We start from the raw sequence: 25,830 nt of genomic DNA on the forward strand, positions 1-25,830 counted from the left end.
TCCGGTACTTAAACGTAAGAGCGCATAACAATCACCTTGAGGCTCGCCGCTGGATTTCCGACGCAGTGGGGCCAGGGTGAGCCGCGAAGTCCGTCTTGGAAAGGAGCTCCCCCACCCCCCGACCCCCGCCCCCACCCCACAGTGATGCAGGCGGTCTAGGGACCGCACCCTGAGAGGCAGTGAGAACCGGTTGACTTCACAAAAGGCTTCCCGCAGGCTACCCTCGGCCGCCACCAACGCCCAGGCTCCCGGCGGCCCCGTCTCTGCCGCCGTCCGCCTGCCCCACCCTCCAGGCCCGGGTCGGCTGCGGGCGGATTTCAGTCGGATGTAGACCCGGGCGCAGAGGTGCCAACGACCAGCCACTACCTGGCTTCCACTTTGGCCAGCCACAGACACCGGGAGGACTCGCGACTTTGGTGTCCAGCAGCGTGTAACGCGGCCGCCCATTGGCTCGGCTTCATACAGCTTGGCCGTAGGGCATCCAAAGGCTTTCAGAATTGGCCGGAGCTGCAAACGCCGGGGCCGGTTTACGGGTAGGAGCGCGTTCTAAGGGGCGGGATCCGCCTGGGCCCCGCCTCCCTCGGCTGCCACCGCCCTCGGCTGCCGCTGCCACCGCCCTCCGCTGCGGCCTCCGCTCCGCGTCCGGTTCCGTCCGCTGGGCGCGCGGAGGCCCCTCGGGGGGCGGCTCTCTTTATCACCTCCCCCTGGTGGGTCTGTCCGGTCTGCGAGGCTTCGAAAGGGAGAAGGGCTTTGAGGTCAATTCTGGATTTGGGGATTATGTTCAGGAATTTCGGGTTTGCCAACACTTTTAAAAGAAAAATACAAAGACTTATCTTCATCAAAGTTTCATCAAAGAGTTCAACACCAAGAAAAGCGCACAGCTTTATCATTTAAAGGCCAGGTCTTTAATGAGAATGCCTTTAGCTTTAAGGGGGGGGGGAAGCTCACTAAATTGTTCTAATTTTTCTCCTTTGGCTGGAGACAGGTAAAGATGATCTCAAATCAGGAATTCTCAGCCCTGCATTGGGCACCGCTAGGTTAGCTACATTGCGGGTCACTGGCAGCCAGGGGAATTCTGTCCACGGCAAAGTCCTCACTTTGTGAGTACGTATGGGACTTTCCTGCTACATTCAAATACTAATAAAAATAATGGCTAAGGTTACATGCTTACTAGATAGAAAATGCCTCTCAACCAGCATCTGAAGTAATACTCCTCAAACCGCAGAATGTATTGGTACTATTAGCTCTAAATTATGGAAGGAACATCAGGGCATAGAAAATGGTGTATTTCCCAAGGTCACCAAGCTAATAAATACTGAAAAGATCATTCACATCCAGCCTGAACTCTTACAGTCATTTAGAGATGAGTTTACACTTGCTTCCACCAGGGTCTTTCTGTCTTCACTAGCATTTAGAGGTTGAGTCAGGAGAGGATAGTACCCACCTTTATGACACACCACTATTATGGCTGAGATTTAACAGGAAGTGTTGGTGTTCCTTTTCCAAACATAGTATGTTTTGTTTGGATTTTACAAACATTTGACTTGGGCTGATTTCAGGATCTTGAAAACCTGCCTTTGCTCATTCAAATGTTACCATATTAAAATGTTTTAATTTTTTTTCTTTGATCCCCCAAGCTGTAAAGAGAAATCAGAATAGGAAAGCAGAATCCAGTACTTAAAAACAGAGTCTCCTTTGACTCAGTTTTCCCTCATGGGAAGATGAAGTTCCACTTCTGATAACTTTAGTAATCTTATTTGATATATTGCAGAAGTTGGGGGGGATGAGGGGTGGAAAAAAGGTGGTCAGAGGGTACACACTTTCAGTTAATAAGTCCTGGTGATGTAATGTACAACGAGATGACTATATTAAATGCTCCTGTATGGTATATTTTGAAAGTTGCTAAGAAGTAGATCTTAAAAGATCTCATGGGGAGAATTTTTTTTTTTATATCTTTTTGAGGAGATGGATATTAACTAAACTTATTGTGGTAATCATTCAACATTTTCGGTAAATCAAGTCATTATGCTGTATAACTTAAACTCACCCAGAGTTGTCTGTCAATTATATCTCAATAAAAATGGAGCCAAAAAGTCCCAAAGGCATTAGAACACAAGATTCCCTATGATCCTAACTTCCTGGAAACAATTCTGAATTTGGGCCTATTTGAAAACAGAGACTTTTCCCTTACTTACCTCACTCTTTGAACTTGGTGAACAATTTTTGAACACCCAGTAACATAATTTTTCCTGTAAATTAGCTTCTGAAATATTAAGAGGAATGTCCTCCAGTTTCTTCTACTGCCAGAGATTGGTGTGGCAAAAAATTTTTTTAAAAAACTGCAAAATGTAAATTCCACTTTCTCTCCTTTTCTCAAAGCAGAGACTTGTGTAATTAAAGAAATTATTTCTGCAGTAGCATTCTTTTCCTGGAAGGCTCGAGTCATTGTCACCCATGACTGAAATTTCCCGTATTTTCAAAACAGATCCGATTATATCTCAGGTAGCTAGAAATAGATTTAGAGTAGGTTTCATCTGGTGCTATTACTATTTGTTGTGTGTGGTGTTTTGTTTTGTTTTTTGCTTGAGTGAATCAGTATAATAGAGGTATAAACATGATATAATAACATTTGAAAGAAAGTTTGCTTATAGGATTTCAAAAAGGTACATATTGGTTCCTAAAAAGGAAGTAGGGATAAGTTTAAAGGTTGTAATTAAAATCTTTCCAGGGAAACCCTAGCATTCAGTGGTAAGATTAAAAACCACATTACTGAAATGTAGCCTGCAGCATTCAACCCATTCAACTGGCATTAAATTGGCAACTAGCAAAATAAGTATTCTGAGTTGAATTTCAATTCCAATGTGCTTGGCAAAGCAGAATTGCAGTGTATTTGATCTTTATAGATACAAAATTGGAGTGCATTATGCTATTAAACATGTTCTTATTCACTAATATTAGTCATTAATTTTCAACTACACTGAGCTTTTACTGTACTGAGGATGTGCACAATTTCATTCAGTATTCAAACCTATCCATTAGGTACTATTTGTGTTCGTTCTCTTTTTACAGATGAGGAAGATGAAAAGTCCAAGAGGTTAGAGAGCTTGCCTAAGTGCCAAAGCCAGAGTTTAGATATAGTGCCAAGTAAGAATCTTGACACTGTATTGCTTTCCTTCAGAGGAAGAAATATTCCCATTGTTCTATTTATTCTTTTCTAACTACACCAGATATTTTAGAATGTGACTTCCCATACACAGATATACTTTTAATACAGATCTTCCAAATCTTAGAGTTGGTTTCCCTTAGGGGAAGAAAGTTGGAAATACGTTCTCTTCTGTCATAGTAAAAAGGTGATCCAGTAACCTTCTACTTTACAAATGGAATTCCCAGTTTGTCCATAGCTAATTCAGTCATTGTCACTGTAGACCCGGGTGGGCAAACTAAGGTCAGGAGGCCAATGCCAGTCCACTGCTGGTTTTTGTACAGCCCAGGAGTGAAGAATGGTTTTTACATTTTTAAATGGTTTTTTAAAAATCGAGAGAAGAATCATAATTTGTGCCATATGAAAATTACACGAAATTTACCATGAGTGAGCCCTCATGAAAATTATGGACTTTGGGCAATATTGTATCGGTCCAAGGTTGTCAGTTGTAAAAATGTACCTCTCTGATGGGGGATGTTGATGGTGCAGGAGGCTGTGTTTGTGTAGGGGTAATGAGTAAGTATATGGGATAACTCCATATATTCTCGGTTTTGTGGTGAACCTGAAACTACTCTTAAAAAAAAAGGCCTTTTAAAAATATATATAAAATTTAAATTCAGCATCCACAAATAATGTTTTATTGGAACACAGCCACCCCTGTTCATTAATATATTATCTATGGCTGTTTTCACTCTAAAATGTAGAGGTAAGCAGTTGAGACAAGATAGCCGGGAAAAGCCTCATGTATTTGCTATCTCGACTTTTACAGAAAAGTTTGGCTATCTCTGGTAATAGATAAGATTCTGGTTGCAGTCCTGCCCTAGGAGTTGAACTTCCAGGCTTTACAGTCCTCCCTCTTTTTCTTAAACTCGTTATAAGGTTTTTGACAGGTGACTTGACCTTGCCAACGTCAGCTTAGTCATCTGTTAAAAATGAAATTATAGGGGTGCAGGATTAAGTGAGTGAATACATATAAAGCACCAAATACATGTAAGTAATCATTTATTTTTATTTTGACAATTTCACATTCCTCTTATAGCCCTCCCCTTTAGAATCTGGATATATTTTCTCAATTCTTTGAAATCTGCTTTCTTTCTTTCTTTTTTTTTTCTAAGATTTTTATTTATTTATTTGACAGAGACATCACAAGTAGGCAGAGAGGCAGGCAGAGAGAGAGGGGAAACAGGCTCCCTGGTGAGCAGAGAGCCCGATGCGGGGGCTTGATCCCAGGAACCTGAGATCATGACCTGAGCTGAAGGCAGAGGCCCAACCCACTGAGCCACCCAGGCGTCCCTGAAATCTGCTTTCTTTATGTGGGGATACATTTGTCTGCCTGGGAGTCATCTACTTGTCTACCAGAAAATCCCCCATGGTTATGTTTATTGCTTTAATTTTATCACCCAGTTTGTTCCTCTTGATCAAAATTAGGTCCAGAACAGTAATCATCCTGTTACTTTATCTGTCTTCCAAAGCACAAAATTGTTAGCATAGCAAGTCAGTTTTTCTTTTCCAATACCAGATGTCTTGCTGACATACATGCATTTATTTTCAGAGAACACTTATTCAAACATTTTTGCCATTCTCCTATTCTTACAAGGTGACAGCTCCTCAAAATCACATGAAGTCACTCTGACTTAGCAAAAAATGTAACTGAGTCACTATCCTGAAGATTTTAAAAGATTCTTATTCGGTAGAAAAAAAATGTTAACCTATTAACCAAGAATTTCTAAATAGATTGGAATTCCGAAGGCCAACAGTGACCCATTCATAATTACATAATTAGGTTCTGTCGTTTTAACAAAGCTATTCGGATTCAGCTAACATTTGAGCAGCTGTTATGGGCTACCACTTTTCCAGGACTTACATTCTTTCCTATTCATACTGTTAACCATCTTTAGAGGTCAAGACAGTAAGTCAGGCTTTAGGCTTTTAAAGTTCTTTGACCCCACTAGCTGATGACGTTGGAGAAATAATTTCATTTTTCTGAGGCTTTTTTCTATTTTGTAAAATAGGAATAATACTACCTGACTAACTGAGTAGTCATCGGAATCAAAGAAGGTAGTCAGTAGAAATCGATTAGTGCGAGTGGGACATAATCATAATTTTCTTTCCTTCTTTATCTGTCAATCTTATATAGTCCATCAACAAGCAATTCCCATTTCCACTGAGTCGTGTAAAATTAAAGGAATTATTTTATCACTTGATAAATTTCAAGATCTCAGCCTATCAGGGTCTGAGCAAAGGCCAGCTACCTGTTTTATCCCAGGTGGATGGAAGAGCTCTCCAAGTGGCACATGGCTGAGCTGTTGGCCATGTTTTCCCTAGCAATCAGAAAGAGCTTTCTCTGCAATGTATGCTGCAGGTGGAAAGAGTTCAGAAATTTGTTTCTGCCTCTAGGTCAAGAATGTTTACATTCATCACCTGTTTTCCATAGCTGGGGCAAAGTCTCACAAATAGGGCCCCAACTAAAGGTGAAGCAAGTGTGGGGTCTAGGGCACCAAATTTAAGGAGGCACTCACTGCCAAGGTTACGCAAGATCTCAACGCTAACAAGGTTTTCTTCCTTATCTGCTATATCCTGAGGAAATTTGGTTTTATATAAAGCAAACAAACAAGGCTTACTCATTATAGAGAGGTTGCATCCAGTTGTCTTAGAGAGGCAGGAGGGAGGGCTTAGGATGGGAAAGAAACTTTCCCAACTTGACCAGGGAAACTTACCCTGGTCAAGTTTTATTAAACTCCCTTGAAAGACATGCTGGAGTTCAAATACCCATTCTTCAGGGATTTTTTGATGTGGAGGAGACCCCCCACTGAATGCGCTGCCCATGTGTTCAAGGCAAGGGGTACTTTTCAGGGGTTTCTTGCCCACTCTCAACTCGGGGGCCTCTAGATGGGGGGAAGTGTGTCTCTTGGTTAAATTATCCTAGCTCCTATCCCAGATCACTTTCCCCTCTGCCCCTTCGCCACCGACAGGCCCCCTCACCGTCACCCCCACCCCCACCCCTGAGCTCAGTCACTAAAAAATTGAATTTGGGGCAGGAGGGGCGCGCTGGAGCGCGGCTATTCTCGGAGCCTGCGGCCTCGGCGAGCGTTCTACGTCTCGCTCACGCTGGGAGATCATGGAGGATGCGACTAGGTCCTTTGGGAAAGGTGAGGCCCCTCGACCGCGGTCCCGGACTGGGGGCGCCGCGTAGCTGGGAAAGTTGGCTCTGGAGAGGGGGGTGCTCGGCCTTTGTCCTCAGGCCAGCGCGGCGGGGAGGGATTTGAAGGGATCCTTTGCGCAAAAGACACATGCAAATGTGTCTTCTCGGACGCGGGAGGCGGGGCGGGCGCACTTCTCCTGGGGTCCCGGGGAAGCGAGTGGGCCCCTCTCCCCGTGGGCTTACGGACCCCTGCCTCCTCGTCTCCCCCCACAGGAAGCCTCCCCCCCGGGCCGGTCCCAGACGGCCTGATCCGCGTCTACAGCATGAGGTTCTGCCCCTACGCGCACAGGACGCGCCTCGTCCTCCGGGCCAAAGGCATCAGGTGAGAAGCCGGAGGTCAGAGCCGCGCAAGCGCGCGGGGTGTTCAAAATCTGGGGCGCCCTGCTCAGACTTCAGAGGGGCTGCTAAATGGTTAGTCCTGGGCGGGTTCTGTAGCCGGCGGTCCGCAACGGCCCAGCTTTCTTCCGAGAGGAGCCGAGTCTGTGCCTGAAACTTTGAGGACAACTCAGTGCAGACCTAACGCAACGTCCCGTCTCGAAGCTGAAGGCTGGGGCACTGCCGGGGCTCCCCAGGCTTTCCCGGACCGCTCCAGCCAGCCAGCCCCCCGCTTCCATCCCCTGCCCCACCCCCGCCCCACCCCCGCTCCGGCGCCTTCAGTGCGCTCGCTTACCTCCTAGCGCTTCCCGCCACCAACAGTTTTATTTGTCCTTCTTTCCTCCACTCTACCCAGCCCCACTTCCACCGCTCCCTCCTCCTCCCCCCGCCATCCCCCAAAGGCTAAACTGTCAGTTCTTGAGGGTAGGGCTTTTGTCTCTTTTATTCATGAGTTAGCAGAGAGCCTGGTGCAAGGTAGGTGTTCAAAAATATTTTTTTCAATGAATGGACAAATAGTTCCAAACAATGACATAGAAAAAACTTCGGCCAAGAGGCCTCTTTAAGGTTCTGGCATACTTGAAAAATAGATCCATTTTCTTCCAGAAGGGCGCCTGGGTGGCTCAGTGGGTTAAGCCGCTGCCTTCGGCTCAGGTCATGATCTCGGGGTCCTGGTCCTGGGATCGAGTCCCGCATCGGGCTCTCTGCTCAGCAGGGAGCCTGCTTCCCTCTCTCTCTCTGCCTGCCTCTCTGCCTGCTTGTGATCTCTCTGTCAAATAAATAAATAAAATCTTTAAAAAACAAAAAAGAAAAAGAAAAAACTTCGGCCAAGAGGCCTCTTTAAGGTTCTGGCATACTTGAAAAATAGATCCATTTTCTTCCAGAAGGAATTCTGTAAAACCAGCACCTGCGGGGGAGGTCTGGATGTGGGGGGCAGAGTCACTTTGCTGGAGTAGGGACTGGGTTGGGGGGAGGCAGCTGGCCTCAAAGCCAAAGTGAGGCTTTTGACTCTTGAAGAGTCCATCCTTTTAAGGGATGACTTCAGAGTTTCAGATTCATGTCAGAGAAATACTAATATAGAGACATATTAAACAAAATTACGTAATTCTACTTTGTTGAGTGTATATGGAATGTATTTCCAGATTCTTCCTTACTGTTCAAGTCTTCTTGTCCCCAAGGTTACCTATTTAAAATAACAGTTACGCATTTCAAATAAAATTTAGAGAACAGTAGCCCGATGTTTTATCCTTAGTGACAAAATGGTAGCTTAGGAACCAATGTAAATATTTCTTTAGGGCCGGGTTTCTCGGCCTTGGCACTGTTGACATTTTGGGGCAGGTAGTTTAGTTTTGTGTGTACATGTGTTTGGGTTGGGATGGGGCGCTGTCCTGTGCACTGTTGGACTTTTAGGAGCACCCTGGTGCCTCTGCATTAGCTTTGACAGCCGAAAAATGTCTCCAGACATTGACTTGTGTCCCTGCAGAATGGGGCAAGATCACTCCCTGTTGAAAACCACTGCTTTATGATTTAAGACCATCTCCTTGATGGAGCAAAGAATATACTCATTTGTTTCCTTTAATCTTTTAAACATAGGTGAGCACTTCTGGTAATTTTATAGGCTTGAGCCTCTAATGATAATAATGAGAATAAGAAGAAGGTTATTGATGCTCATGTACCTAGACACTGCCCTGAGCATTTCAGACATACTTACTTATTCAGTCCTCACAGCAGTGCCAAGAGATGGGTACCATTGTTACCCCCATTTTCCAGTTAAGGACACTGAGCACAGAGAGGCTAAGGAATTTGGCCAGCATCACAAGCTAGACTGTCCAGACCCCAGGCGGTCTGATGCCAGAATTCAAGCTCCTAACTGCAGACATTTACCATATTCTGTTGTGACCTGTTAATATCAGATGTGCATTTGCAAATGTTAAGATGTTGGAAACTCTGGAATGCTGTGGTTAAGTGTGTGCCCTCTGAGTCCGACTCCCTGGCTCTCAGCGCCGTTCTAATGTTTCCTCGCAGTGATAATGGGCAGGTGGTTGAAACTCCTGGTGCCAGGAATCACAAGGAGCACGTGAGACAAGGCAGAGAAAACATTTAGCACATCTTAACTACAGGCATGAAGACAATGACCTTGCTGTGTATTTTTCTCTGGAAAAACATAAACTTTGGAAAACTTATGGCAAACTTAAATTTTATAAATTGATTGCTTCTGCTTTCGAGATGAGTGTCTGCCTGCCTAAGCCTCTCTTTATTTTTTTCTTTCTTTTTTTTTTTTAAGATTTTATTTGTTTATTTGACAGACAGAGATCACAAGTAGGCAAAGAGGCAGGCAGAGAAAGAGGAAGAAGCAGGCTCCCTGCTGAGCAGAGAGCCCGATGTGGGGGTCGATCCCAAGACCCTGAGATCATGACCTGAGCTGAAGGCAGAGACTTTAACCCACTGAGCCACTCAGGTGCCCCTAAGCCTCTCTTTCTAGTTCTGTCTTGTTTTCCCTTTGCTTTTTAAGACATGAAGTTGTCAACATTAACCTGAGAAACAAGCCCGAGTGGTACTATACAAAGCACCCTTTTGGCCAGATTCCTGTCCTAGAGAACAGCAAATGTCAGTTGATCTACGAATCTGTCATCGCTTGTGAGTACCTGGATGACGCTTACCCGGGGAGAAAGCTGTACCCATATGACCCTTATGAGCGGGCTCGCCAGAAGATGTTATTGGAGTTATTCTATAAGGTATACCCAGTTTTTTTTTTTTTTTAAAGTTACTTACATACAGTCCATTTTACTTTGTATGTGTTTCCCAAACTTGAGTTTATTTTTGAAACTAAGTCATTGGTCCGATCATTTTGTTGCAACATTACCTGCCTCTTAGGAGGGTAACTAGTATGGAATAATAGTAAGGCTGTCCCCTCTGATATTAAAGATGGAAGGTTTAACTGAGAGGCTCTTTTCTATTTCGACCAGCAGTCTCAAGAGGTATGGCTATGGCATGGTTAGGACCATGTGACTCCAGGTAGGAATGTTGGAAGAGCTGAAAACTGGTAGTGTGTTAAAGGAAATATTTCTAAAGTTTCAGGTAGAAAAATTGTTGGGGTGTGAAGAAGGGAATGCATGAAAGGGAATTGCCCTTTATTCGGAGCAGCAGTCCCAACTATGCAGGAAATGTGAAGAAGAGAGAAAAGGGGGTACCTGTTGATAATGATGGGGAAATTTTATGATAGTTCTCTTTGAAAAGAGATAAAAGGAACTCAGGGACATCAGTGGCCGACATAGCTTGAGCATTTATGCTGTACTAAGCACTATCCTACCTGCTTTATAAAGGTTAACTCATTTAATGCTCACAAGTGCCCTTTAGGGTAGGTACTGTTACTGTATCCATTTTTCAGATGACAACACTGAGGCTTAGAGAGGTTAAGTGCCCCGCCTAAGATTGTACAGCACGGAGTAGCTGAACAAGTAAGGAGCACTGGAGAACCCCTTTTAAAGCACCCTGTTTTACCATGGTGCTGTGACCGTGGATTTCTGGAACCACAGGGATGACCCTCCGAGGAGGTGGGGAGCCTAGATGTGGGCATTGGCTTGTTAAGTTGGAGTGATAAAGCTCTGGCTGCATTTTTAGGAAGAGCAGGAGCGCCCAGAGTTTCCTCAGACTGCTCTACTAAGAACCTGTGTTCTCTGATTAGGTCCCACACTTGACCAAGGAGTGTCTGGTAGCATTGAGATGCGGGAGAGAATGTGCTGATCTGAAGCTAGCCCTGCGTCAGGAATTCTGCAACCTTGAAGAGGTACGAAAAGGGGCCCCTCTCCTGATCAGATACAGTGCAAGAAGCAATGCAGGGTCCCCAGCCTGGGCCCCCTGACACCCCTTGCTTTCACAGACTTAGTCTTTCCGCCAGTCTTTGATAGTTCAGCTACTAGTCATCTAATTTTAACCTGTGGGTGCTTACCCTCCACTCACCTGCTATAGAATTATTCTTGAAAATGTGGCAAGAATACAATAGCCACAGTAGGGAAAGAGCCCAGATGTCCATCGACAGATGAATGAATAAAGAAGTCATCGTACATACATATAATGGAATACTACTCAGCCATCAGAAAAATGAAATCTTGCCATTTGCAACAATGTGGATGGACCTAGACGATATTATGCTAAGTAAAATAACCCAACCAGAGAAAGATAGTTATCATTTGATTTCACTTATATGTGGAATTTAAGAAAAAACAGAGGGGCATAGAGGAAAGGAGGGGAAAATAAAACAAGATGAAATCAGAGAGGGAGACAAACCATAAGATACCCTTAATCATAGGAAACAAACGAAGGGTTTCTGGAGGGGAAAGGGTGAGGGGATAGGGTACTGGGTGATGGGCATTAAGGAGGGCACATGATGTAGTGAGCACTGGGTTTTATAAGACTGATGAGTCAATGAACTCTACCTCTGAAACCAATAATACATGAAATGTTAAATAATTGAATTTAAATGGAACAAATAGTGAAAAAAACCGTACATACCAAATTTTCTTCATCCATTCATCCAACACAGAACATTTAGGTTGTTCCAATATCTTGGCTATTGTGAATAATGATGCAATAAACATGAGTGTGCAGATGTCTCTTTGAGATAATGATTTCATTTCTTTCAGATAATATATCCAGAAGTGGAGTTGCAGGTTCATATGGTAGTTCTAGTCTTAATTTTTTGACAAATCTCTATAATGTTTTCCATTGTGGCTACACCAGTTTATATTCCTGGCACAAATTCCTTGTATAAATATATTTATGTCTGGGCTCTCTATTCCGTTCCACTAACCTACGTGTCTGACTTTGTGCCACTACCATACTGTTTTGGTTCCATTTATTTTTATCCTCACTAGTTAATTTTTTTTTAAAGATTTATTTATTTATTTATTTGACAGACAGAGATCCCAAGTAGGCAGAGAGACAGGCAGAGAGAACGGGGAAGCAGGCTCCCTGCTGAGTAGAAAGCCTAATGCGGGGACTCGATCCCAGGACCCTGGGATCATGACCTGAGCCGAAGTCAGAGGCTTTAACCCACTGAGACACCCAGGCCCCGCCTCTCTAGTTAATTTTAAAACTGTATTTTCAGTGTAAAAATCCTGCATTTTTTATTAAATCTATTCCTAGATACATTTTTTTGTATTATTGTACATGGAATTGATTTCTTAGTTTTTTTCAGATTTTTCATTGATAACGTATGGACTGCAAGTGGATTTTTACATATTGATTCTGTATCCTGCTCTGATATTTATTGTATATTCTTGGAGGGGTTTTTTTTTTTTCATATATATAAAATCGTGTCATTTCTAGGAAAAAAAAGAAAAAAGAAAGAAAATCTGGCAAGGAAGGGGGAAGGGCATGTGATGAGTTTCTTCCTTTCCCTGAATCACCACATTCCTTAGGTGGTAGCTCTGTATGGCTTCTGTCTGTACCCCCTGCCAATGAGGTTAAGATTTAGATTCGTTAGGAATTTTGTTTGGCTGCTAGTAAAAGGGACCTACCTACTGTGAACTTATTTTATATAAGGATTTATTCTCTTACGCAAAAAAGCCAGAGGTAGTGGAATTCAGGGCTGTTTTGATGGCTTTCTTATAGTTACTAGGGACTGAAGATCTTTCTCTCCATCTGTTCTGTCATCCTGAGTACAAGTCTTTCATCCTCAAAATGACAAAATGGCTGCTTGAACTGCAGCCATTACATCCATGCTCCAGGTTACAGAAAGGAGAACAGAGGGGGAAAATGGCAAAGGGCCATGCCTCTTTATTCACAGGCTTTTGGGGTGCCTGAGTGGCTCAGTTAGTTGAACATCTGCCTTTGACTGGGGTCATGATTTGGGGTGTGAGGATGGAGCCCCACGTTGGGCTCCCTGCTCAGTGGGGAGTCTGCTTCTCCCTCTACCCCTCCCCCACTCGTGCTTGTGCACGCGCACGCACTCTCTCTCACTCTCTCAAGTAAATTTTTAAAAAAGGCTTCCCCAGAATTCCTACTCAATGACTACTTAAATCTCATTGGCCAGAACTTAGTTGTAGCAGAACTATGTTCAGGAGAGGCTGGGAAATGTAGTTTTTTCGAGGGGGACACCCTGGATAAAATCAGGGTCCTGTAAGAAAGAGGGGAAAGTGACTATGGGTAGGTTAGTCAAGGAGCAATCTGGCAGTAATATGGCTCCTTACCTCTTACCTCTAGAATAATCTGGAAGGTGGTTCTATGACTTCCTTTATCTTTGTTCTAGAAACTGATACTTTCCTTTATGGGTGGGTTGTAACTCTGTTGGCAGCCATCAGAATGCTATTTCCCTCTTAAGGGAAAACTGATTATTAATACTCTTCAATTTGACCTTTGTCAAGTGGAAGCAGATTAAATTTATTTACACTTCCAGCTGCCTATCTTAGATTTGTACAGTTGCAGTATTTATGGATGATAAATAATCGTCTGTAAGAAATGACTCTCATGGGGCACCTGGGTGGCTCCGTGGGTTGAACCCTCTGTCTTCTGCTTGGGTCGTGATCCCAGGGTCCTGGGATCGAGCCCCGCTTTGGGCTCTCTGCTTGGCGGGGAGCCTGCTCCCCTCCCCACCCCCACCTCTCTGCCTGCCTCTTTGCCCACTTGTGATCTCTGTCTGTCAGGTGAATAAATAAAATCTTAAAAAAAAAAAAAAAAAGAAATGACTCTCAGAAGAAAAAGAAGCTCTGATTTATAGTGTTTTCTGTTTCAGGGATGTAAATACTCCCACCGGAGGCTGATTTTGACCTACCAATGTTGTGTCTCCAAGCTCAGGGTTGAGAAGAGATGTCATCGGTGGTTGGTCAGCTCTGGCACATTGCTGAAGAACACATTTCCACTTTATCTTCAGTAGCTGAGTTCTAGAAATAACCGGTTAACTAGCCCAAGTGTAGGTAGCTTTCACGGATGGCACATAAAGACCTCTGAGTATTCAGCGTTGTTCTAGCAGATTTGAATGTGGTTTTGTCCCATCATTACCAAGAATTATAAATACCATGTAGGCAATATAAGAATCTGAACCCTGCCCAGTTAGCTGGAATTATTTGATCCAATCCTCTAAATACAGTATATCAACTCAAGGAGATTCTAGTGAAATAGAAACTTGTCAGAATAATTTTGGTAGAGAATGTTCCCTGACATGTGCAGCTCTTTTGCATGGTTGTGTGTAATCAGGATTTTGTTTGAGCTGAAAGTGTGTTACGTATACATGGTCATCCTGAGGGATAAGCAAGTTGAGATACCACTATGTGATCTTCTGCCGTGCAAAAGGATCTTTTGCCAAGCAAAAGGCTCAACCTTTACAACCTTAAACTCTGACAGTTTTTTGTTTTGCTGTAAATGCCCCTGACTTTGGAATTTTTACTTAAAAAATAGTTTCATCAAAATGAAAGGTCAATTGTGCTTCTTCTATAATGGCATTTTTCTGTAATTGTTTCACAGTTGTTTGAGATGCATGACTGCTGTTTTCATGATCAAACCAGCATCCTCTCTGCTCGCTTTCCCGTTCTGAACATTTTTGGGAGTTTTTAAAATGGCGGGGAGGCCATTCTGTAAGCACGCTTTCTGTTTTCAAGCCAAGTTTCTCGTCTTTACTGAATCAGTGTCAGCGGTACTCATCTTTTTTAGCTTTCTTCTTCTTTTTTTTTTTAATGTTTGTGACTGATTTCACCATATCAGAATAGCACTTTGAGCCCACTTCGGTTTTATCCTTGTGGGTTGGAATGTGCCAGACCTTCCAGCCATGCTGCTGCTGCTGTTCCTCCTCCTCCTCTTTGCCAGTGTTCTCATTCTGAATGTTTGCATGGTGGACGCACTCGGCTCAAGTTCAAGGGCAGTGAAAGGATTCAGCCCGATTTCTCTGATGCTTCAGAATTTTGCTCTAGTTCAGGGTTTCTGTGCATAATGGATTCTGTCTTCTGGCTGGCTATTCCTTGATCTCCTGCTAGTCATCAGCGGAAGTCCATCCAAGGAGAAGAGAAGGGCGGTGACATCGAGAATTCTGGAAAAACGCTGAGGGAGTGACAACCTGCCTGAGGCCTTTGGCTCCTGGGGGCCACAGGACACTTGATGTTGTTAATTCTTGGCATTCCCCAAACTGCCTTGATATATCTCCATGCCAAATTTCCCATTTCTCCAAATTTGATTCTGTGCCTTGTGCACGTGGCTGTTTGCCTGAGGTCAGTTTGTAGAAGTTGTCTTTACAACATCCAGGGGCGTCTCTAGTGAAATATTTTCTTGATTCCAAATTTCTCCTATAACCTTAATATTTAATCTGTCCTTTCTCCTCTCCAGAAAGAATACATTTGTGCCCAGTTAGATCATATTGTCTGGGTTAAGTTTTGCTATTTTTCTTTCTTAATTCTTATTAACTCCAATAATGAAATTACTTACACGTTGGTTAATTGTTTCTCTTTGGATGTCACTAGGACAGGAGGGAAGGAAAGTTTATATCTGGCTAATTGTTCACTGAAAATAATTTTCTATAGCCTTTTGTGTACAGCAGATTATTTATAAGCTAAGTTTATCTTGTTATCAACTAACTTACCATGTCTACAAACTAAATTCATTGTTGCTACCTATTTTTTAATAAGAGCTTTATTGACATAATTCACAGACCACAAATTCACCCTTTCCAAGCATATAGTTCAGTGATTTAATATTTACATAGCTGTGCAACCATCACCACTAGTTAATTCTAGAACATTTCTTCGTCTTAAAAAGAAATCCCTTAGTCATTAACACTGGCTTCCCATTTCTTCAGAACCTTCCCAGCTGCAGGCAACCCCTAATTTACTTTTTGTCTTTATGAATTTACCTGTTCTGGACATTTCATATAAATGGGAACATACAATGTTAGCCTTGCATGAGCTTCTTTTATTTAACATCATGGTTTCAAGGTCCATCTTTTATTGCTTTTTATGGCTGAATGATACTGCGCTGTATGGATATGTCATATTGTGTTTATCCCTCAGTTGATGGATACTGAGGTTGTTTCCACTTTTTGACTGCCACAGGTAATGCTGCTGGGAGCATTTATGTACACGTTCTTGTGTTGGACATATGTGGCCAATTCTCTTGGGTTTGCTAGCTGATTTAGCATGTCTACTAATATGCCTTTTTTTTTTTTTTAAGAGTTTATTTATTTGACAGACAGAGATCACAAGTAGGCAGAGAGGCAAGCAGCGAGACTGGAAGGGAAGCTGTCTCCTTGCTGAGCAGAGAGCCCGATGCGGGGCTCAATCCCAGGACCCTGAGATCATGACCTGAGCTGAAGGCAGAGGCTTACCCCACTGAGCCACCCAGGCGCCCCTAATATGCTGTTTTTAGTGGTAACCACCATCCTTCCACACCGAGGAACCGATGACCCTTTATAGACAGTGGCTAATGGAGTGGTTTTAGTGCTGTTGCAACTTTAGTAACTTCATCCATTGTCCAATTCTGACAGCTTCTTTCTAGGTAAACTAATATTTGCTGTATTTCTGTTAAGAGCTTTCCGCTGTACCATCTACCACCATGTAAATAAGAGACCAATAATTATTCCTATTATTTAGAGATTAATTTTACTCTTTTCAATTATGAAGAAATACTTGTTCATTAGATAGAATATGGAAAGTACAGAAAAATATAGAAACTCAGACCAAAAAGAAAAAAAAATCATAATCCCATTACCCAGAAGTAGCTGTGGGTATCATTTTGGACTTTTTATTTCCTGTCCTTTTCTGCTATGTATATTTTTATGTCATTAAAATTGTAGTATATATAGAATTGGGCTACCATTATGATGTAAAGGTCTTCCCATATGTTTATAAACCCTGTAAATGCTTGTTCATATGTATTAAGAGCATTTATTAAAGAAGCATTATTTATGAGGATGGAAAATTATAAATCTTAATGTACATTAGACAGGAAATGCTTAGATAAATTACATTCCTCTTGACGAAGGTTTAGAATATAATTGAGGTTCGGTGGGATGAAGCCTGGAGCTGATGACCGAGAAAGAATTCTTGAGACATCTTTGGTGCAAAACGGTGGTTTACTAAATCACGGGGACAGGACCCGTGGGAAGAAAGAGCTGCTGCCCCAGGGTTGTGAGGAGTGACCCATTACATACTTGAAAGTTGGAAGGGGGTCAGGGAGAGCGTCAGTCTCTAAGGAATTTTGGAAGCAAGGTTTCCAGGACCTTGAGGGGTTAGCCCTTGTTGGGAAAAGGTCATTTATTACCGTCTAATAAAACCCTAGTTTTGGGGCGCCTGGGTGGCTCAGTGGGTTAAGCCTCTGCCTTCGGCTCAGGTCATGATCCCAGGGTCCTGGGATCGAGCCCCACATCAGGCTCTCTGCTCAGCAGGGAGCCTGCTTCCTCCTCTCTCTCTCTGCCTGCCTCTCTGCCTGCTTGTGATCTCTGTCTGTCAAATAAATAAAATCTTAAAAAAAAAAAACAAAAAAACCCCTAGTTTTGAGACCCTTCAGTATATATCGGGGGCCATATGCTTAGGGATGATTGCCAACACGTTATCTTGGAGGGTTTAGAGATAAAGGAAGTTTCCAAAATAATTTTTATATTTTAAAGTAGACCCACAGGATCTTGGTGTATGTGGGGTGGTCAGGCTAGGATTGCCTTTTGCCCTTAGCAAAGTATTAAGGTGGAAACAGTTGAGTCTGTAGAGGAATGTCACTCTGCCTGTTTCAAGGGCTTGTCAGTGGGTAAGGAAATTTAATAACTTTTCTTCTGCCTTTGTTTCCCACATCACTCTTGTGGAATTTTATACAGCAGTTAAAAATGAAAGAGGTAGAGCCATGTGTACTGACATGAAAAGATTGCCTAGAAATATTTGAGTGAGTTACACAGTAATACAGATGGCACGATCCCACTTTTGTAGAAGGAAACAGATGTACGTATGTGTATATATACATGTAAATAAATGTCCAGAGAAATGCCTAAAGAGATACACATCACACTCCTAATAGAGACTGCTACTGGTATAGGAAAGAAAAGTGGGCAAAAGTAGGGATGGGGAAGAGCAGGTCTTTGCCATTTAAACTACTTTCTAGTAGTCTGGGTGGCTCAGTCGGTTAAGACTCTGCCTTTGGCTCAGGTCATGATCCCACGGTCCTGGGATCGAGCCCCACATCGGGCTCTCTGCTTGGTGGGGAACCTGCTTCCCCCTCTCTCTGCCTGCCTCTCTGCCTACTTGTATTCTCTCTCTCTGTCCAATAAATAAATAAAATCTTTTTTTTTTTTTAAGATTTTATTTATTTATTTGACAGAGAGAGATCACAAGCAGGCAGAGAGAGAGAGAGAGAGGAGGAAGCAGGCTCCCTGCTGAGCAGAGAGCCCGATGCGGGACTCGATCCCAGGACCCTGAGATCATGACCTGAGCCGAAGGCAGCGGCTTAACCCACTGAGCCACCCAGGCGCCCTAAATAAATAAAATCTTAAAAAAAAAAACCCTACTTTCTGTCATTTGAGCTTTTTTAAATAATGAGAATGTATTTCTGTATTATGGGTGCAATCTTTAAAAATAGAAAATAATCACTTTCATTCTATGTAATTCGCCATGTGTATAAACTGGAGTTATTTATCCTGCACCCCCACAAGGAATATTTAGGTTGTTTCTAGTCGTATACTAGTCGTTTCTTGGTGCTGCAAGAAAAAGCAGTCTGTTCCTCTATTTGAGAATGTCTTTGAGTCAGACTTCTAGGAGTGGAATTACCAGATCAAAGGGTAAGAACTTTTAGAGGCTTGAGCTGTGTTGCTAAATTGCTTCTCCAGAGACTTGTGCTGTTTGTCCCCCACCAGCAGTATATAAAAATTCTCTTTACACTTCCCCTTTTTACTGTGGGGAGATTTCATTAAAGAAGATATTTGCCTGCTTTGGAGAGAAGCAGTAGTTTTTTTATTGTGGACTTCATTTGTATTTTTTTTTTTGATTGTTAGTGAAATAGACGCTTTCCCCCCAAAGTATGCCGACCCTTTGTGTGTGTGTGTGTGTGTGTGTGTGTGTGTGTTTTAAAAGATTTTATTTATTTATTTGACAGAGAGAGATCACAAGTAGGCAGAGAGGCAGGCAGAGAGGGGGAAGCAGGCTCTAGCAGAGAGCCTGATGCGGGCCTCGATCCCGACACCCTGAGATCATGACCTCAACTGAAGACAGAGGCTTAACCCACTGAGCCACCCAGGCTCCCCCGCATTGTGTTTTGTTTGTGAAAATGGGCTGTTACCCATCTCTGTCTGTTAAGATATTCCTGATTTTCCTTGTTGATTTGTAAAAGTTCCCCTTAATGAGCTCCTTACATATAAAGGATATTTGGCTATTTTTCAAAAACACGTGTTTTTTGTTTGTTTGTTTTCTTTTGTTTTTTAGTCTGGCTTATCTTTTTTGTACATAATAGAAATACAACGTTTAACAATATTGTGTTATGTAGTTCTTTCCTGTTGTGATTTCTTCCACAGCTTTTACGGATAAGAAGTCATCTTCCCTTTAGGGGAAATTAAAGACATTCCTTTATATTTTCCTTCACCATCCATCACTTTATAGGTATTTGACCCATCAAGCGTTGGCCTCCTGGCTTCCCCTGCTACTATTGTACACACACACGTTGACAAAAAGAGTAAGTCCATTAAAAGGATTCTAGCATAGAACTTTCAGAAAGGTCCTTGAATCCCCAAATGTGGACAAATTGCATTCTGAATCTTCATCAGGGACTCCAGGTCTTACCTGAAGAGCAGCGGGAGAGGCGTGTTCTGTCCTAGACCCTATGTCAGAGGCTTCTTTCCAGAGGAAAAATGGTTTTATATGTCCTCCAAGTTTGTTTCTGTACCATTAGTTCATTTTTACAGGTAATCACTTCATTCTCATTAGCTCAACCTCAGCCTCATTCAGTATAACAGGGACCTGAAATCTGAAATGTGGAGAGCCTTTTCTTATCTTTCATGGACTCGGGGTTTCTGCCCTGGAGTTGGGCACTTTTCTGCTGCTTCTGGAGAAGGGCCTGCCTTGCTCATGTGTTGGCAGATGGTTTTGTGTCTGGTGCGGGTTGCGGGGTGGATTCTGCTTCTTAGGAACCGTTTCCATCAAGAAAAAAACCCACTTTTTTGTTCTTTCCCAGCAAGGACAGCAGCGCCTCTGCAAGCCACCGGGCTGTCTGTCCTCCTTGGGAGGCAGTGACAAGGGGCGTGCCTCGGACAGCAGCCTCTCAAGGTTAAGCACAGTTAGTGAAGCTGATCCCGAGCTTCACTACCCAAGACTGTAGAAGGAAGCCTACATGAGAGAAAGTCCGGGTTTTGCTTCTCTTTATGATGTTGCTGCTTCTCTCTCCAAAATCTTACGATTTCTCTTACCTTCTTCCTTGGTGAACTTCCTGGGGGAGCCAGCCAGGGCGCCTCACCATCGATGGCCACAAGGGGGAGCCCGACGCGCTTCTTCCTTCCATCTGCTCTTTCACGCGAACCTCTTTTAGGTCCTCCTGGGGGAGCCCGAGAGGCCCTCCAAGAAGACTAGGGGTTCTTCCATCCGGGCTTTTTCACGCTTAGGGGAGGGGGCGGGTAGGGGGAGGGTGAAATCTTACTGTCTTATTTTACTGTTTATCCTAAAATCTGTCATTGGAGCTAATGGGCTGTAAGCAAGCGACTGAGTTTAAACTGAGAACACAGGAGAACTATTTCATTAAAGTTTCCTGAATACGTTTTTATCAATGGGATAGAACAGAAAGGAGAGAATTTTGTAAAAAATTTGAGTTTTTGTAGAGCACAACGTGGTGCTTGAACTCACAACCCCCGAGATGGAGAGTTGCATGCTCTACAGACTGAGCTGGCCAGGCATCTCCCAGGAGAGAATTTGGTAATTTTCTCATTTTCTCTTTTCTTTTCTTCCTCCTCCTTCTTCTTCTTCTTTTTTTTTTTTTTTTTTTTGGTCGTGATTGTGTCTTGTCTCCCAGTGGGGCAGGTGCTCTGGCAAAGCCAGAGAGAGAGGAAACAAGGGACTGAGGAGGGAGTTCTCACAGGGAAGCCAGAGGCTTTCAGAGTTTGCTGATTCTAAGCTTTTTGCTGATACTTAAATGGAAAGAACAAACAAAGAATTCACAAGAGACTTGGCAAAGCTGCTGTGATTAGTGTCCTGTACTTACCTGTTTGAAGTTCAGCAATACAGAGCTGGCTGTGGTCTGGGAGTGGGGAGAATGCTGATTTTGTCTTCATTCTGGGCTACCGGAGAGCTCCTTTAACTTCCTGGGACTGTTTCCTCTCCCGAAAAGTGAGAGTCCTTTTGTGCTTCCACAGGAGAGGCAAGAATCAGTCTCAGCTCACCAGCGCAGTTTCCTCTCCCCCTTGGCTCAGGAAACTCAAATCAAACTCAAAGCTTATTTAAGGAACTCTGCAGGACCCGAGGTTTGATATCTTGATGTTGTTTTCCTTCCTTGTTTTGACCTTCCGTTCTAACTTTTGTTTTCTCTGGTCTTAGTGTTTTATTATTTTCCATGTTTTATATATTATGGTATACATTTTTTTTTTTTAACACCGCATCTTTTAATTCCTTGGTACTGAGCATGGTGTAAATACATGGTAAAATGGGAGGGGAGTCCCACTAGAAGAGGTCCAGTGACCCCTTCCATACTGATGTTATGTGATTCTCAATGGAAAGGCCACTGCCTATGTCTGGAAGATACCAGGTTTGCATGGAAGGGAGCGATCCCACTGAGGGTCTTAAAGACGTCAAGAGGGGCGTTTGGGTGGCTCAGTGGGTTAAGCATCTGCCTTTGGTGCCAGTTGTGATCCTGGGGTCCTGGAATTGAGCACCACATCGGGCTCCCTGCTCAGTGGAGGGGGAGTCAGCTTGTCCCTCTCCTTTTGCCTCTCCCCCTCTGCTCCTGCTCTGTCTCTCACTTTCTGTCTCTCACATAAATAATTAAGTCTTTGAAAAAAGATGAAAGTCCGAGGGAATGTGAATATGTATTTTGGGGGTGGGAAAGGCTTGAAGAGGATAAGTGATGCCTCATCTATTCCATCCATGTGCTCATCTTGACCTTTTTTTTTTTTTTTTTTTTTAAGATTTTTTTGTTTATTTGACAGAAGACACAGTGAGAGAAGGAACACAAGCAGGAGGAGTGGGAGAGGGAGAAGCAGGCCTCCCACTGAGTAGGGAGCCCGACGCAGGGCTCCATCCCAGGACCCTGGGATCATGACCTGAGCCGAAGGCAAACGCTTAACGACTGAGCCACCTTGGCACCCCTCATCCTGACTTTTTATTGTACTGTGTACTTTGATAGGGCTTGAATTCCTTTGAGTGTTTATATAAGAACTAATTGTATCTGTAACATGTATATTAAAGACATACTCCTACTGTGAGTAAGTAAAAAGCTTTAAACATATATACTAATACATACCAATTACTAAGCAGTTACTCATTTTCAAAATATCGCTTTACCAAAGGACCTAGCATGGATTCCAGTAAATATCTATGTGTGATGTGTTTTGACAAGGACTTTCCCAAGAGCACCGCTCATCTGTAAACAGAAAAGCTATACTTGTTCCAGGGTCAGTCGATTTAGATTTCATTCTGATTTGTACCATGAAGGCCAATAATAAGCTGGAGGTATATGTTTCGAAGCCAGTGGTAAAAGTTTGCATAATTATTATCCATTTGTGAATATAAAGAAGATTTGATGCTGTCTGGAATCCATAAATACTGAACGATTTTTTCCTTCCTGCTGTAAGTCAGATCTATTTTCCTTATGCCTTAAAATAGCCTGTTTTGAGTTTTCATTGGCCAGATTCCACTGGTTTAGTCCATCCTGTTAGTTTTCTTGAACAAAGTGATGCTCCCTAACATTTTTTCAGACTTCTAGGACTCTCATCACGGAAACTCCTCCATGCGATGTCAGGGGATAATGGAAACTTGGACTTGAGGGCAGCAAGATTTGGTTTCTCCTCTGAGAAGGGTGGCAGGTGGGGGATCCCATTGATTTTTTTCTGTCAGAGATGCATCTGCTATCTGTAGATGTGAGGTTTGGATGTCTCTGTGTTTTCTCATCATAAGAGCTTTTGTTTATTCATGCATGATTATGTCACTCCCCACCATAACATCTGAGGTGGGCACTAACTTACCACCATTTTACAGATGAGAAAACTAAGGCTTGGAGGAGGTGGTATGTAGGTAAATTACTTAGGATTCCATATTGAATAGGAGACATAAGCCTAGCCTAAGATCAGGTCTGCCTGCCCCTGAGCTGATGTTCTTTTTTTTTTTTTAAGATTTTATTTATTTGTTTGACAGAGATCACAAGTAGGCAGGGAGGCAGGCAGAGAGAGAGGGGGAAGCAGGCTCCTTACTGATCAGAGAACTTGATGCAGGGTTTGATCCCAGGACCCTGAGATCATGACCTGAGCCGAAGGCAGAGGCTTTAACCCACTGAGCCACCCTGGCACCCCTGAGCTAACGTTCTTAACTACAGCTGTAGACTACATCAGAGTCCATAAGCTGGAGAAGGAGCAGTCAGGCCTGGTGATAGAGATAGGAATATAGAAATCCAGACAAAGGATATAGAAATCTGGCTCTGTAACTATAGGGAAGTATGTAGTTGAGTTCTGTGGGTCCAAGAGTGTTGTTTGCTTGACTGAATTGGGGGGTTGGAACCATACTTTTCTCTTTGGAAAGACCTGGCTTGACAATAACCTCTACTAAGCGTTTTTGCTTTTAAAATTTTCCACTACTTTTTTTTTTTTAACTGTATTTTGGCTATGAAGAGTCTATCTGTTTGCTTTATGGTCTATCTGTGTAAATTTGTCCCATTTGGAAATGAGAAATACTGTTTTAATGCAAAGAGTTGACAGTGTTAAGTGGCCCAAAAGTGTGAAGTTCGAAGAGCTCAAATAAAACAAGAAAATAGGATATACAGTGTTGAAATTTGAGGAAATCCACTAAATAGCATTTGCTCTTTCTTGTGTTCGTTTTGAATCAAAAAATGTCTACAAAGAGGAAGACATATGGAAACCATGGTATCCCCTTAATTTGGGATAAAGTGGATCTTGGAGAATGGGGATCACAACTACAACAAGCAGGGTTTCAAATGAGGTCCCCTCCCTCTCAGCCATGGGGGGTATGGGGCAGGGCCCCTGTCTCCAGGGACTGAGCTCCTCCTTGGAAAGCTTAGGACTCTGAGGAAACTGTTTCAGGCCAAGAGGTCGGGGCTTCGCTCCCTGTCTGGCTTTTCCTCCAGATTCCCCAGTCAGATGAGCCACCTTGTTGTTCCAGTGTTGAAAGGGGGGAAGGGCTGAGTGTGGCTGGAAGTTTGTCCCTGAAGGAAGTGGAAGAAACCTCAGGAAAAGGGCAGACACATTGTGTAACAGATTGGAAGGAGAAGCAGAGCCTTGGTTCTCCCTCTTCGGGAAGCAATTTGATAATTGTATTTAGCATCTATAAATATGTCAGCAGGTAAGTAAATTAATTTGCTTTTGTTCTGTTTAAACTTTTAGATTCTTGGCTATCAGAATACTATCTTCTTTGGTGGAGACTGTATATCCATGATTGATTACCTCTTTTGGCCCTGGTTTGAGCGGCTGGATGTATATGGAATCGCCGAGTAAGACCTTCGACTATGGGGTTGCATTGGGTAGCAAACAGAATGGTCAGCCATTCACCATGGAAATGTAGGGATGTTGAAAGTAGAAGAAATTCCCTGGTGGACTTGGGGAGACCGTGTAGGGGCCCCAGGCAGAACACGTGCTTTGTTCCCATGATGCTCTGAGACACTGAACTTGGGTGGGCACCTGCTGGGCTCCCAGGCAGTCACAGGGTGGGTGCTGGACAATGCTGGCATTGGGGAACTGGGTCTCGCCGAGGCAGAACAACATCTGTACCCTCACAGATTGAGCGCGGGCTCGAACCCACCCACCCACCTTCCACTTTGACTATGTCTGATGAAAGATCAGATAGAACATATTTATTTGTTTATTTCTAAGATTTTATTTATTTATTCGTCAGCGAGAGAGAGCACACAAGCAGAGGGAGAAGCAGGCTCCCTTCTGAACAAGGAGCCAGACCTGGGACTCAGTCCCCAGATCCCGGGATTATGACCTGAGCTAAAGCAGACGCACAACCGACTGAGCCACCCAGGTGTTATCAGATAGAAAGTATTTAGATCTTTTAAACTGTGTGTCAACATAAACATGTCTCCTCTGGGGACAGAGTACCGAGCCATGGCCTGGGAACCCTCCCCTCCTGGATTTTCCACTAACCAGTTGTACTGTCTTGAGCGAGTCCCGGATATATCCTAGACCTCCACTTCCTGGTCTGTCTCGGTAAAGGCTCAGTCAGCTCCAGTACTTCAAGGTTCGATGATGGTTTTGCTGACTTTTAAAAAAGTGTTTTTGGAAACTACTTGTCTTTACTTCAAACTCCCTGCAGTAAAATCTAAGAATGACAGGGACTTGTCTTTTTGGGGGGTAAACAGGGAAGCCCACACACTTAATTTCCCCAGAACAATCAGCCCACCGGTATTTTAACAGTGTTGTTAAAAGCAACAACAACTTCCATGATTCAAAACACACACAGCTGTTCCCCAAATAAGATTTTCCTCCAGGACATGATCATGATCAGTTGATGATAAGGTAACTAAGATAACTTTATAAACCAGCCTTTTGTGTCTTGTAAATCTAAAAAGCCACGCATGCCACGTTTCCCAATGGCCTCCCTTGCAGACGAGCTAATAGTTCTTTCCTGTCCTGCAGCTGTTTGAACCACACGCCAGCACTACGGCTCTGGACAGCAGCCATGAAGCAGGACCCCACGGTGTGCGCTCTTCTCATAGATAAGAACATTTTCTTGGGCTTCTTGAATCTTTATTTTCAGAACAACCCTGATGCCTTTGACTATGGGCTAGCTTGCTGAGTCTCAGTCCATCCCTTCACCATCCAGAATTCCCAAGCATGTCGTGACTCTGCATCAGGAATTGTTTTGGTGGGTCAGTCAATCTGTTCGTTTTCTTTGAGGTTCCCAATAAACGTGGAGACAGAAAATGTATTCTTTCTGATAATCCGTTG

General features: G+C 43.3%; 1 protein-coding gene across 3 annotated transcripts; it reads left to right on the forward strand.

Moving 5' to 3' along the window:
- The first annotated feature begins 195 nt into the window (after positions 1-195).
- On the forward strand, positions 196-25,802 carry LOC122901095 (glutathione S-transferase omega-2). 3 transcript variants are annotated; one of them, XM_044240456.1, is made up of 8 exons: positions 196-533; positions 6,241-6,351; positions 6,618-6,726; positions 9,289-9,511; positions 10,462-10,563; positions 21,073-21,180; positions 24,265-24,371; positions 25,519-25,802. In XM_044240456.1, the coding sequence occupies exons 2-8, from the start codon at positions 6,321-6,323 to the stop codon at positions 25,676-25,678; spliced, it is 840 nt and encodes a 279-aa protein (XP_044096391.1). In that variant the 5' UTR covers positions 196-533; positions 6,241-6,320; the 3' UTR covers positions 25,679-25,802. The 3 variants fall into 3 exon arrangements, with proteins under 3 accessions (XP_044096391.1, XP_044096392.1, XP_044096393.1); XM_044240457.1 differs by having other exon boundaries at positions 6,244-6,351; XM_044240458.1 differs by lacking the exon at positions 21,073-21,180.
- Positions 25,803-25,830: the final 28 nt, after the last annotated feature.

Source organism: Neovison vison, chromosome 2, assembly GCF_020171115.1.
Source record: "Neovison vison isolate M4711 chromosome 2, ASM_NN_V1, whole genome shotgun sequence".
In the NCBI taxonomy this organism is placed as follows: Eukaryota; Metazoa; Chordata; class Mammalia; order Carnivora; family Mustelidae; genus Neogale; species Neogale vison.

Coding starts and splice junctions, on each gene's coding strand:
- LOC122901095 (XM_044240456.1), top strand. CDS start 6,321: ATGGAGGATGCGACTAGGTCCTTTGGGAAAG. Junction 6,352..6,617: donor GACTAGGTCCTTTGGGAAAG/GTGAGGCCCCTC, acceptor CTCCCCCCACAG/GAAGCCTCCCCCCCGGGCCG. Junction 9,512..10,461: donor TATTGGAGTTATTCTATAAG/GTATACCCAGTT, acceptor TTCTCTGATTAG/GTCCCACACTTGACCAAGGA.